The 12970-nt window shown below is 52.2% G+C and overlaps 4 protein-coding genes across 10 annotated transcripts in view; 2 read left to right on the top strand and 2 right to left on the bottom strand.

The window, feature by feature from the left end:
• On the top strand, positions 1-2479 carry NEURL2 (neuralized E3 ubiquitin protein ligase 2). The gene is made up of 2 exons (XM_019637020.1): positions 1-1044; positions 2104-2479. Exons 1-2 carry the CDS (start codon positions 303-305, stop codon positions 2217-2219), a joined length of 858 nt encoding a protein of 285 aa, XP_019492565.1. The 5' UTR covers positions 1-302; the 3' UTR covers positions 2220-2479.
• A 30-nt stretch (positions 2480-2509) lies between these two features.
• Positions 2510-4473, top strand: SPATA25 (spermatogenesis associated 25). The gene has a single exon (XM_019637021.1). It carries the CDS (start codon positions 3746-3748, stop codon positions 4445-4447), a length of 702 nt encoding a protein of 233 aa, XP_019492566.1. The 5' UTR covers positions 2510-3745; the 3' UTR covers positions 4448-4473.
• Positions 4474-5201: 728 nt separating this feature from the next.
• On the bottom strand, positions 5202-9308 carry ZSWIM1 (zinc finger SWIM-type containing 1). Of its 5 annotated transcripts, XM_019637015.1 has the most exons (3): positions 8961-9308; positions 8261-8648; positions 5202-7353 (listed from the first exon to the last, which is right to left on the bottom strand). In XM_019637015.1, the coding sequence occupies exon 3, from the start codon at positions 7206-7208 to the stop codon at positions 5838-5840; it is 1371 nt and encodes a 456-aa protein (XP_019492560.1). In that variant the 5' UTR covers positions 7209-7353; positions 8261-8648; positions 8961-9308; the 3' UTR covers positions 5202-5837. The 5 variants fall into 5 exon arrangements, with proteins under 5 accessions (XP_019492560.1, XP_019492563.1, XP_019492562.1 ...); XM_019637018.1 differs by lacking the exon at positions 8961-9308 and having other exon boundaries at positions 8126-8675; XM_019637017.1 differs by lacking the exon at positions 8961-9308 and having other exon boundaries at positions 8178-8675.
• A 778-nt stretch (positions 9309-10086) lies between these two features.
• Positions 10087-12970, bottom strand: part of ZSWIM3 (zinc finger SWIM-type containing 3) — a 26215-nt gene continuing 23331 nt past the window's right edge. For 2 of the 3 annotated variants that reach the window (XM_019636893.1, XM_019636895.1), the window contains exon 2: positions 10098-12509. In XM_019636893.1, coding sequence (XP_019492438.1) covers positions 10574-12509 — 1936 coding nt within the window. In that variant the 3' untranslated portion in view covers positions 10098-10573. Of the gene's footprint in view, positions 12510-12970 lie in introns of all 3 variants that reach the window. The other variant, XM_019636892.1, reaches the window with a different exon arrangement.

Here is a 12970-nt window from a genome sequence, read left to right as displayed (position 1 = left end):
CCGGGGGAAAGAAGGGGCGGTGGCGGAGCTGTCCACGCCCTGTCAGGGGCCGCGGGCCTCGTAGTTCATATTCTGGGTGACCCGGATCAGATGACCCAGATGGGGATGGCCAGGATCCCCCAGCCCCCGGGGAGCCCTGTTCTAAGCGGGATGGCTAAGCAAGCGGCGCTAGGACCCCCGGGCAGAGCCTCGGGGAAGGGAATCCGGTGGGAAATACCTTACATGGTGCCCCGGCGGTCACCTTCTGAGCTTGCAGCCCAAAATAGTCCCCGGCGCCCGCGGGCCTGACTCGTGGCGGGGAGATGGCTGCTGTCTTCGACCCCGTGGAACTAGGTGCGCCCTGGGGACTCGTGCGCCCCGAGCCCCCTCCCACCCGCTTCCACCCGGTGCACGGTGCCAACATCCGCGTGGACCCCTCCGGGACACGGGCCACACGCGTGGAAAGCTTCGCCCACGGCGTGTGCTTCAGTCGCGAGCCGCTGGCCCCAGGCCAGGTATTCCTGGTGGAGATCGAGGAGAAAGAGTTAGGCTGGTGCGGCCACCTGCGCCTCGGCCTGACTGCGCTAGACCCTGCCAGTCTGGCCGCCGTGCCTGAGTTTTCGCTGCCCGACCTGGTCAGCCTCGGCCACACCTGGGTCTTCGCCATCACGCGCCATCACAACCGCGTGCCCCGGGAGAGCCGCCCAGAGGCAGAGGCAGTGGCCCCCAGCCGCTCCCCAGCCCTCCTGGTGGAACCGTATCTGTGCATTGAGCAGTTTCGCATTCCCCGCGACCGCCTGGTGGGCCGCAGTCGGCCAGGGCTCTACAGCCACCTCTTGGACCAGCTCTATGAGCTGAATGTGCTGCCTCCGACCGCGCGCCGTAGCCGCCTGGGCGTTCTCTTCTGCCCACGCCGGGACGGTACGGCCGACATGCACATTGTCATCAACGGCGAGGACATGGGCCCCAGCGCCCGGGGGCTGCCAGCCGCCCAGCCCCTCTACGCAGTGGTGGACGTGTTTGCCTCCACTAAGAGCGTGCGCCTGGTCCAGCTTGAGTATGGCTGTAGGTATCCGACCTCCTGGGCAGCGACCCCTCCTGGCCCACTGTGGGGACAGGAACTTGCTGGCTCCTAAGCATGGCCTCCAAGCATGCTACCTCCAAGGTAGCATGGCCTTGGTCTGTCCGGTGTTAATTTAGAAGTTGGGAAATCTGACTTCAAATTCTGCCTCTGCTTGTGATCTTGGACAAGTCCCTCCCTGGCTCTGGGCGTCAGTTTACCCATTTGGCTGTGATTGATTAGGATGCCCTCCAAGTTGCCTTCTAGCTTGACAGTATTTACTAACCTAGGGCAGGCAGGGGTCGGCAAACTTTTGAAACGGAAGAGCCAATCCTGTCCCTCACAACAATTTAAAAATTATTCGAGAGCCATAAAACAAATGAAATCACCATTATGTGAATAATATCCTTTAAACATTTTATAAATGAAACTATGATAGTTTTATTTTCATTTTCAATTTTACTTCAGAGCCATATGTATGTACCCAAAGAGCCGCATGTGACTTGCCAGCCGCAGTTTGCTGACCCCTGACTAGGGCTGGGATTCTAAACTGATTTTAGATTCTGGGCCTCTTTGAGATTTGTGTGCTCTTTTAGTAGATACCTGCTCACAGATTTGGGCATACGAATTTAAAGGCATCACAGACCCCAGATTGAGAGTTTCTTAATCCTGAGGCCTGATTCATTATAGTTCTAGTAAGCCCTTTAATTAGACCTCTGATCCCATTTTATGAATTCCGTGAACTAGAACCCTCTCTGTGCCAGGCCTGTGAGGGAGGCTCAAGTTGCACAGCGAAATCAGACACTATTCCTGCCCCCAGAAGCTGCTGAGGGCCAAGGGAGTGTTATAGAAAAAGGGCTGCAGCATTGTGAAAGTGTTGTGAAAGAGACGCTTATCTCAACCACATGAACAGCCCCGTGAAGCAGGGGAGGCCCAGAGAGCAGAAGGGAATGGCCCAAGTTAACGACAAAGGTGGGAGGACCCAGACCTACTGTAGATCTTCTAGGTCTCAGACTTAGACCCACCCTCAGTTCAGTTCGCCTTTGACAGCCTTCTTTCCACAGTGCCGTCCCTGCAGACTCTGTGCCGCCTCGTGATCCAGAGAAGTGTGGTGCACCGGTTGGCTATTGATGGGCTCCACCTGCCCAAAGGACTTAAAGATTTCTGCAAGTATGAATGAAGGCCTGCAGCCATCCTGGAGCAGGGCCCAGGAGCATGTCGTGGCCCCAGGGCTGTGGCTGGTCTGAAGCTGGCCATACTGCCGACAGCCAAGACCAGAAATAAACACAGCTGATGCTGATCATTGGAGGGTCTCCTTGCCCCTGAAGCTGGTGAGGAGCACTTTTAGAAATCACTGTATAGGACTGGCTGAGTGGCTCAGTTGGTTAAGAGCTCGCTCAGAGCAACAGCGGTTCGAGTCCCGGCCTGAGCTGAGCTGCCAACAGGTGGCAGGATGGCTCAGCTAAAAAAAAAAGAGAGAGAAATCATTGTGGGTCAGCAGGTCCGAGAAGAGAGTACATTTTAGACATCACCTAGACCAGTGGTTCCTAGCCTGGCTACTCGTCAGAGTTATCTGGGATGCTACCAAGTGCTGATTCTCCAGAGACTCTCACGAGATTTGTTGGAGGATTAGGTCTAGACATTGCTTTTTGTAAAAGCTCCCCTGGAGATTCTAAGTACAGCCAGGGTTGACAGGCATTTCCCTGGAACAGAGGTCTCAACTTTGGCACATATTATAATCACTTGAGGAACTTTGAAAAATACTGATAACTGGGTCTGACCCTGGGATTCTGATTTAATTGGTCTGAGATGAGGCTGGACATCAGGATTTCTAAAAGCTCCCAGGAGAATCTAACGTGCAGCCTAGGGGGGAGAACCAGTGCCCTAGACCCAACTATTTCATTTTGCAGATGGGAAACCAAAGCCCAGAGATGGGAATGTATTTGTCCAGGTCCACGGTAAATGAATGGATGCAGAGAATTCCTTCTCTCCTACTACAGGGCACAAAGCCCCGGACTCCATTATTTGTATCTCTGACCATTTGCTTCCATACAAATCTCATTTAATCCTCACAAATTCTGCTGAGGTAGTGGGCAGTTATTACCCCCATTTTATCAAGAAACAAAACTGTCCAGGTGACATGCCGAAGGTAAAGGCAAGAACCTAGACTGCCCTGGTCCAGCACTCTTCTAACCCCATCCCATTGTCATATAGTTCTAGAATGAACAGGTCAATGCTGTGCAGTCTCCCAGGTGTAAAAGGGAGGGACTATGAGGTAACATTCTAGAAGGGTGACTAGGGTAGGACAGGAGGCAGATGACTGTCCCCTTACAAACAGGGACTTTGGGACCAGCCATGTCTTATTTTATGTCTCCACAAACTCAACCAGTTCGTCTGTCTTCCAGCCAAGGTGAGAGAGGGGCTCCTGGAACTGGAGCGGGTACCACAGCTTCCCCTGAGAACTTGCTTCTTGGCGCTGGGCATTTGGGACTGGCCCTGGCGTCACTTGTTTCCCAAGAAAAGCCATTCCCCAAACGCTTGCCAATAGCTACCCACTTGCTCACTTATTCATTCAACAAATACTTCTCTATCGCTTACTCAGTGTTGGGGACCGGGGATGTGGATATGAGTAAAACCTAGTTCCCAACCGCTAGACATTCCTCTTGGGCTGCTCCTAATTGATCCAGTTCCTAGTGCTCTGCTCCTATGCCCTGCCCCTCAGGGCCGCCTCCTCAGAGACCAAGAATAACATTCCATCTCATTCCTGTCTCTGCAGGTGGGGCTGCTTCTCCAGGCTCGTCTCTTGGCCTCTATAGTCCTGTAGAGCCAGTGGTGGTGGCCTCTGGTGGACTAGGCCCACTGAGCCAGAAGGCTGAGCAGGTGGCACCTGTTGCCCAGGCCTGGGGCCCAGCGCTGGCAGTGCCGGAAGCCAGGGGCTGCCCTGGGGGGGCTGGCTGGGAAACACTGCGGCAGAAGGAGTACGGCCGATACTGCCACAAATTCCGCCACGTGAGGCGGCCGGAGAGCTGGGGCTGGGAAGATGGCTGCTCCAGAAGCAGAGCTCCCCACCTGGGTGGCCCCAGCAGGCCTGGACCCCTGCTGCTGTGTGGGCTGTCACCAGGGGTTCTGCCAGTGCCCTGTGAGGCAGGAGGGAAGGAGGCCAGCTCTCAGCCTGACATCTGCATCCTTACCCTGGCCATGATGATCGCTGGCATCCCCACCGTGCCTGTCCCAGGCCTGCGGGAAGAGGACCTGATCCGGGCAGCTCACGCTTTCATGATGGCCCATCCGGAGCCAGAGGGGGCTGTGGAGGAGACACAGTGGGAGCAGGCGCATGCCCATACAACCTCTGGGCAGATGCCCCTAGTGATATCCAGGAGGGGCCAGCCTCCTGGCTCCTGCTTGTAGCTGGACGAAATAGCACCAGACACATAGGGTGGCTTCTCCGTATGGTTTTTGGGCAGACAGGTTGGGGGGTGCCTATGGCAGGAATGGGGATTAGGGTGATTGAGCCACCCTGATGAATACCAGTCCTTCATCAGGGCCCAGACTGCAGGAAATTTCTTCCGATACCACTAAGCCAGGAGACAGGGCTTGTCAGAGTAGCTACAATGAAAATTACCTGAGATAGAGGGCCTTGCTTGGAGAGTAGAGGCTTGTTTAGTATTGTTTTGGGGACTTGATCAAAATGTCTTGTACAAAGCCCTAGGCAATGTGAATTTTCCTCTTGCCTTTCCCAGCCTGCTGAGAGCATAGACAAGAAAGGAAAATTAACACTTACTTGAGCACCCACTGAGTGTCAGGCTCATGACATACCCACTCTCCTTTAATCTTACCAGAGCTGTGAGGATCTCCTTTTTTACAGATGAACAAATTGGAGCTTAGACAAGTGACTTGCCTGACATAGCTAGTAAAGGGCAGACCAGACCTCAAAAATCAGGCAGGTAAGGAACCAGGGTATGCAGGTAGTATCAGACTCTAAAGCAGCGGTTCTCAACCTTCCTAATGCCGCGACCCCTTAATTACAGTTCCTCATGTGGTGGTGACCCCCAACCATAAAATTATTTTCGTTGCTACTCTATAACTGTAATTTTGCTACTGTTATGAGTCGTTATGTAAATATCTTTTTGTTTTCCGATGGTCTTAGGCGACCCCTGTGAAAGGGTCGTTCGACCCCCAAAGGGGTCGCGACCCACAGGTTGAGAACCACTGCCCTAAAGTCTCTATTCTTTCCAGGATATTTCCTAAGTGCCTTCCACAAGACAAAAAACTAGACAAGTGCTGGAGTAGACAACAGTCAACTTTAATGACCTCAGGATGGGGAGAGGGGTGGGGGTAGGGTAAGAAGGCTGGGAACCTGGCTCAACCACCTCCCGAGGGGGCCTCTTCCTCTGGGGGTCAGGTGAGTCATCTCATGACTGGGGAAGCTGTTATCCCAGACCTTGATTTTATATCTCTTATCTTGAAACAGGGGTCACCTGTTTTTGTAAGGCCCTTGAACTAAGAATGGTTTTTACCTTGAAAAGGTAGTAAAAAAAAAACCAAGAATATACAACAGGTTGTATATGGTCAGCAAAGTCTAAAATATTTACTGTCGGGCCCTTTTTACAGAGAAGGTTTGCTGACTTCTGTCTTAGGGAACTAGATGCATTGTAGGTAGCAGGCTGCAGTAGAATAGAAGACTCCTGTCCTTCTTTCCTGGAAGGAGGGCTCACAGAAATACAACAGTGTGAGTGTGTGTGCAGGGGTGGATGTGAGTGTGTATATGTGCATGAGCATCTCTGGGCACTGAGGGTAATCACAGTTGGACCTGCTCGTAGGGGCCGATCCAGTTGTCAGCCAGTTCCCGCAGGGTGCTATACCGCCGTTCAAACTCCTCCTGGCTGCAGTGCTGCAAGAGCTGACCTACCTCCTGAGTGAGGAGAGTCACGGCCAAGTGTTTATCCAGAGTCTCGCTCCATTTGCTGCCCAGGATGTCGTCCAGACTGGCAGCACAACCTTCTGTCCACTGAGGCGGCAACATGTCGGGCTGTAGCACCTGGCGGCGGGCACTGAGCATGGCTAGGATGTGGCGGCATGGCAGGTGGAAGGCCTGGTTAAAGTAGCAGCTGCAGCTGGCAGGGGGCTGGGGCTGCACCCTATGGGTGTCCTCTAGGATCTGGATGTTCACCTTTTCCGAGCCAGAGCCAATGAGGTGCACGGATTTCTGGACCACGGCAAGCTCACCCAGGCAAAGCTGGGCTGCTGGCCCTGTGCAGATGGTATTGAGGGAGTGTTGGATGCAGGCTTCTACCAACTGCTCCACTTTGGGGCTTTGGGGGCTGACGTCTGAAGGGGCACAGCTGCTCTGGGGACTCAGGCCCAGGCTGAAGCTTGCCTTGTCTCCAGAGTTCTGTTGCATGTATCGGAGCAGGGAGGTCATGCCTTGTTCCACAGATGGGGTGGTGCCAAAGAACTGACTGAGGACTCGGGTGGTGACCTCCAGGCCCTGGAAGTAGCGGCTGCTCTCGGCTCGGCTCCTCCAGCGGTGGGCCAGCCAGATGCGGTCATTGAGCAGCCAGTATGAGTGGAGCTTGGGCAGCTGGTCTGGGGGGATGCAATTGCTCAGGAGTGTGTACAATTTCCGCAGGTTACCAGCTGTGGCCGAGCACATTGTGCTCTGCAGAGACGTCAGGAGCACCCGCTCCACAGGCTGTTCGAGGGAAAGCTGATAGAACTTGCCCTGGAGGAACTTACAGATGTGGAAGGCTGAGGGCAGGACCTCAGCTGTGGGGAACTCCATAGCTAGGGTGGGCAGAGGGAGGAAGTAGGGATCCACTAGGATGGTACAGACTCTCTCCCAGGCTGGGTTAAACTTCTTGAACACCTGGAACATCTGGGCTAGGCCTTCAGCATCCTCCTTGGCAGGAATGGCGAAGTAGACTGCCCGGGCAAGATGACCCTCCAGCTGTACCCGTGGGCCATCTACCAGGAAGGTATATAACACCTTGCCCCTTGGATTATAGGTCCGGTGAATAAATAAGATCTCAGGGAAATGGGCAAAGACGCTCTGCATAAAGCAGCTCTGATAGTTGAGGGTATCTAACTTGGCAGTCTTACTAACCTGGTAGAGCAGCACAGGTGGGCTTGGGTCCTCAATCAGGAGCTCATTCAGCATTGTCAGGGCCATGGGGGAGACGGGAGATGTCTAGATGCCAAGGTCAAACTATTTCTCTGCAATGCTGCTGTCCAGGAGCCTCTCAGTCTCTCAAGCCCCAACTAAGTTGAGGCTTGAGGCTGGACTGTAGTTCCAAGCTCTTGCTCCAAAGATGGGCCTATGGAAAGAAACAGAGGTTTAAGGAAATAGTAGGATTTGACTCTTCAATTATTCATCCAGACAATATTTATTAAATAGTTACTGTATCAGCACTGCTCTAGGGAAAATATACAACAAATATGTAAACAAATAAACAGGATCTATCAGATAATGAAGGTTACAAAGACCACAAAACTGGGTAACAGGTAGAGAGTAAACTGGGAGAGGGAGGGATATTTTAGCTAGGGTGGTCAGGGATGTCCTTTCTGGGGGAAGGGAGGATGACATTGGAGCTAAGACCTAACTGATAAGCCAGTCTTGGAAAGATTTGGTTCCATAAGATCTAAATAGGTGTGAAGGCCAGAGCTGCATAGTCTTTTATTTTTTTTTAATAGCATTTCAAATATTCGTACAGAACTTTATATTTACAAATTACTCCTTGGCATCCATTCTTTCACTTAGTCCTGATACATACAAGAGAACAGCAATTGCCCCAAAATTGCTGTGTGATCTTGGGCAAATCAGTGACACCCTCTGAGCCTCAATCTCTTCAACCATAAAAGGGGATTAACAAACGTGCATAGCTTCTTCTGCCTCTATATAAATTCCTTTATTAACCGCAAAGTTCCAATCCAATGTTTTTTCTATTTGACCCCAAAGCAAGTTATTGTCCCCATTTTACAGATGAGAAACTGAGGCTCAATGAGGGTAAGTGACTTGCCCGCCATTATTCTGTAAATAGTGGGACGCTGAGTCTTTGGCTCGGGATCCTTGATTGCTTTTCAAAGTACCTGAGGTCCAAAAACCGGGGACAGGGAGAGGGCAGGGCCTCTGACCTCTCACCTCTAGCCGGGGTGGGGAAATGCTGATATCTGACAATCCCATACGGAGTCCGGCCGGAGCCAGAAAATAAGTCAACCTCTCACCCCTTTGGGAGCTGTGTCAGGGCTGATCGTAGTCGTCACATCTCCACCCCTTCCAAAATAGCTCACCCACAGCCTGGCTCTGTCGCCATTTCTCCCTATTTGAGCCAGTATCTGACTCTGAGTGACCTCTAAGCTCACCAACCGCGGCGCCAGCTTCCCGTGACTCGAGCCAATGGCCTGAGGAGATCGCGTTAGGTCTTTGGGGGGCGGACCAATCGTAGGCCCGCGATTCGTGGGCGGTGCTGTTACCAGGATTACGAGGGGCTCGGCTGGCGGTAACCAATGAAAGCCTGAGGACACTTGCCTTCAGGCGAGTCTGAGTCCTGAGGCTGGAACTCTGGAACCTCCCATCTGCGGAGATGACTGGAAGGGCGTGATACTATGGAAACTCCAGAGGCCGAAAAATGAAAATAAATAGCAAGCAGTGTTTCATGATTTTTTTCTTTTCTGGTCAAATTCCAAAGCCCCGCGGGGGCGGGGCGAGGGGCGGGCAGGAAAGGGCGCATGTGTAGTTGTACTGCGTCTTCTGTCTTGGGGAAACTGAGGCCCAGGTCTCAAATTCTGACTCTAGCTAGCTCAGGGGTCAGGGGCGCAACCCTTAGATCTGAGGAAATCCAGATCTCCTTGAGAGAGCTTGATGTTGCCCAGCCAGCCCCTCCCAGTGTTTTACAGAGAGATCCAGAATAGCACTGTGGCTTACGGTCATGTTGAACTAGTCCAAGAACGAAGGCAGACTGCTTTCTTTTGACCTCAGTTCCCCTGAAGATGGCATTTTGGAAAGTTGGGTGGCTGTCAGGCTCCAGATGATTAAGATTACAAAGTAGCGACAACAAGTCAGTGTTGGTGATTATAACTGCAGCGAAAATGTTCTGTTTTTATACATTTAGGGGGGAACTGGGACTAGAAGAGGCCAACACACTATAACTTTTGCAGATGAGGAAACTGGGGTAAAAAAAAAAAATCTGGGCCTTTCTCCCCACAGTCCCCCAGCAAGCTGCAGGCTCAGTGGAGGCTTAAGATTCAGGCTTCTTCCCTCCCCGTCTATTGGGTCTCCTCCTGCTTAAGACAGGGAATTATAATGGTGGCACTAAATCTTCTATTTTAAGGTTTGGATCTCTGGTCTTTTTGAAAGCTTTCTTTTCTTTCTTTGCCTCTTAATGATTCTGCTTCCTATACATTTACTGCACTTACCAGTTTCAAGGTTTCTATTCACTTCGGCTCAGTGCTGGCCCTGTCATTTGAGAGAGGTTTTGCATCTGTTTGGGGCCCAGTCCTGGATCCAGCTTAAATCTACATAATATATGCAAAGGTTGCGATAAATGGCTTAACTGCACCCTCCTCCCCCCCCCCCCCCCAGCACCCAAAGGGACAAAGCGGAACTCAGTAGAAAATTCCACTACAGGCCAAAACCACCTTAGGCCTGGAGAAACCGCCTGGAATGTGCTGAATAGAAACCATCTTATTTTAGAAGCCATGTTGTCCTGTTCCCTGCTTGTGATGCATTGAAGAGGAACAGCCTGTTTACCTCGCCCTATAAAACTCCACACCCCTCTTACTCGGGGAGGTTATGGTCTTTTCTAACCTGACCTTCTGCAGCTCAAACACACCAAATTCTAATAGACCAATTCTGGTCTCCTGCGACTCATTCCCCTGGGTGTGCCTAACACTGCTAGAAAATGAGGCAACCTAAAATCAATGTCGAAGGCTTGGTTGGTAGGAAGAGGATGAAGTAAGTGGTGGATTGTTAAATCCTTGAATTTGAGGCATCAGGTTCTGTTTTCCTTCACAACCCCCATGAGATTCCTTCCCTGTTCAAGCAACACACATTTCCCTTGCTTTTTTTATTTTATTAAAAAAAAACCCCAACTTTATTTAATAGGAATAAAAATAGATACAAATAACAGATTCTTTGTAAACAGCCAAGGATCACCCTCCTTCCCTTTGTCCCTGAAAACAGGCCCTTTTACCAGGTCCACTGTGTCTCACCCTATCCCAGGGCAGGGGTTCCTCTCTGTAAAGTGAATAAGATCTGATCTCACGGGTTGGGGGAGAGAGAGGAATGACCTTTCAACACGGAGACAACTTTGGCCTTGAACAATGAATGAGGCTCCCGAGGAAAGCCTAAGGTAGGGCAGAAAAGGGGCAGGTTCAAAGGACTGTTACACAGTCCTATTCCCCCTATTGCAACAATCTTCCTAGCCCTACCTAGGAAGACACTGGTTAAAATGCTGACCCCTAGCGTGTCCTGCCCACTGTGAGCTCTCAGACTTCCAGGGAGAGGGGTCTGTGGTCCAATGCGCCAGCGCAAAGGCTTCAATCATGAATCGTGGCTCCAGCAAGAGGGAGTACCTCCCCTTCCTCCTGTTTTCCCCAGAGAAAAGGGAGGTGGCCCACATCCCGGAAGTCCCCTGGCTGCGGAGTAGGCTCAGGTGGCTGGTACGGGTCAGCCCAGATGTCCACAATCTTGCGCAGGGTGGAAAAGCGCTCCTCCAGCTCTGCACCCTCACTCTGCATTAGCAGGTTTGCTAGCTCCCTGCTTAGGTCCTGAATCATGTCGTTCTGTCCTTGCTTCCCAGGCTGGCCTGTGTTTGGGACCACAGCAGGATCCCGGAGCTCCCCAGTGGGCCCCAGGAGGTGCTGGTACCTCTTTTGCCACCGGCGGCACACCATGGTTTCACCCACGGGCTTCTGGCTGGTGTGCAGCAGGGCCAAAATGTGCCGGCATGGCAGGTGGTACCATTGTTGAAAGGAACAGCTGCAGCTACAGCCATCTTTGCTAACCTGGTGAGAGTCCTCTAGCAGCTGAACATCCACAGAGGGGCCAGCCATGTCCACCAGGTGCGTGGAGTTCTGTACCACCTCCCACTCATTGTAGCACAGCTTATAGGCCAGTTCAGAGCCACTCTGGTGCAAGGTGTCTAGCATGCCACCCTGGGAAGGCTGCACTGGTGGCTGCTGCTGCAGCTCCAACTGCTGTGCATATGGCTGCGTCTCTTTCACAGGGAGCCTGGTGAGGCTCCCTCCATAGATTCCAAAAGCCTTCTTGGACTTGGGTGGCATGCTTGCTGGCCGGGCTCTCTTTAACTTGGAAGGAGCTGTGGGCAAGTTCTTCACGCCTTTGGTATTAAAGAAGTCGATGTAATCCACAAAGCGGAGGATGCAGTCCAGCAGGGACTGCTGTTCCCGAAAGAGGCTTGACACCTTGCTGGTGACGATGTCTAGACTGTCCATGTAGGTGTTACACGCGTGCAGGCCCTTCCTGACGTGCATGTACCACAGCAGTTCACAGGAGAACCAGTGGGCCTGCAGAAAGCTGAAGAGTTCCTCGTCCAGGAGGGCTTGGGACATCTGACAGAGATTTTGCAGGCTGGCTTCAGACGTGACAAACACAGCCTCCCGCAGAGCCTCCTTCATGAGATTTTTAAAGGACAGATCTGCTGAGCTACGATGCAACTTCTTCTCCAAGAGCCGGGTGGTGTGGTAGATGGAAAGGAGAACGCGGGCAGTCGGAAAGATCTCTTGCAGGACGGCTCGATGAGCAAAGGATGGGTCCACGAAGACCACCTTGATCTTGGGCCAGTCTGAGTTGAACTCTGTGAAGATACTCAGCATCTTGGCCACAGACGTGGCTGTCTCGGCCTTGAGCACAGCAAAGTGTACCACTCGACCCTCGCGTTCCTTGTTCTCCACCAGGAAAGCATACAGGATGTGGCCCTGGGCGTTCTCCACCCGGTGCAGCAAGAGGTTTTCCGGAAAGCGGATGAACAGGTTGCTCATCTTGCTGCTCTGGAAGCTGAGCCGGTCCAGGTCTTGGCTGTTGCCCACACTGAGAGAGGCCATGGAACCCTCGTCCACCTTAAGAAAGTTCTTCATCACTTTTGCTATCTTGGCCAGGTCCGAAGCAGTGATGCCCTCTTGCTCTGGCTTTGAGACCGCGTGGACCTTCTCTAAGCAAAATGATGGTTCAACTGGGCACTTGTCAGCCCTGTTAGGCTCTTTCTTGAATGCGGGCTGCGCAGGCTGGGGTTTCTGCAGGCACATTGTCCTCTGAGGTTTGTCACCGGTGTCTCCTCCAGGACCTGCGGTTTTGGAGTCCACATGTATATGCTGGGTGTTGAGTTCACTGATAAATAGTCTATCCAGTTTCTCATTGTACCGCAGGAGCAGGTAGGCTGGGCACACATCCACCTCTGGTGTTGTCTTCCTGTTTGACTGGGTCCGAATACAGACAAATTTCACCTGCACATATCTAGGGAAGGTAGAGGTGACAATGAGAAAGGTGCTGACCACCCACTTTCTCTTCTAAGACAAGGCTTGTAGGGACTTACAGTGGCTGACATATTTCCTGAAAACCACAATGCAGTGTAGGATGGAGGAAAGGCTTACACGCACTCTCCAGTCCCAGAGTATTCGGCCCTTTCTTCCAGACCCTATCTCACTGAAACTCCCTTTATTTTCACTTATAGCAGTTCCAAGCCCCCACTCCCTTCATTCACTCTCTGCTGTCCATCTGTAGCTGCCAACAATTCAATCGAAGGCAAGATACAAGGGAAAATAGACGTGAGGCAGCAGCAGAGCGCCTAGCTGGTTGCTTGCTATTTAAAATATCTCCTTCAGGCCGGCCGAGTGGCTCAGTTGGTTAAGAGTTGGCTTAAGAGCACAAGATCTGAGCAACAGGGCCACCGGTTCGATTCCCACATGGGCCAGTGA

This window comes from Hipposideros armiger, unplaced genomic scaffold (genome assembly GCF_001890085.2).
Source record: "Hipposideros armiger isolate ML-2016 unplaced genomic scaffold, ASM189008v1 scaffold_31, whole genome shotgun sequence".
In the NCBI taxonomy this organism is placed as follows: domain Eukaryota; kingdom Metazoa; phylum Chordata; class Mammalia; order Chiroptera; family Hipposideridae; genus Hipposideros; species Hipposideros armiger.
Note: the sequence above shows the minus strand (reverse complement) of the source record. Positions and strands in the feature narration are given on the sequence as shown.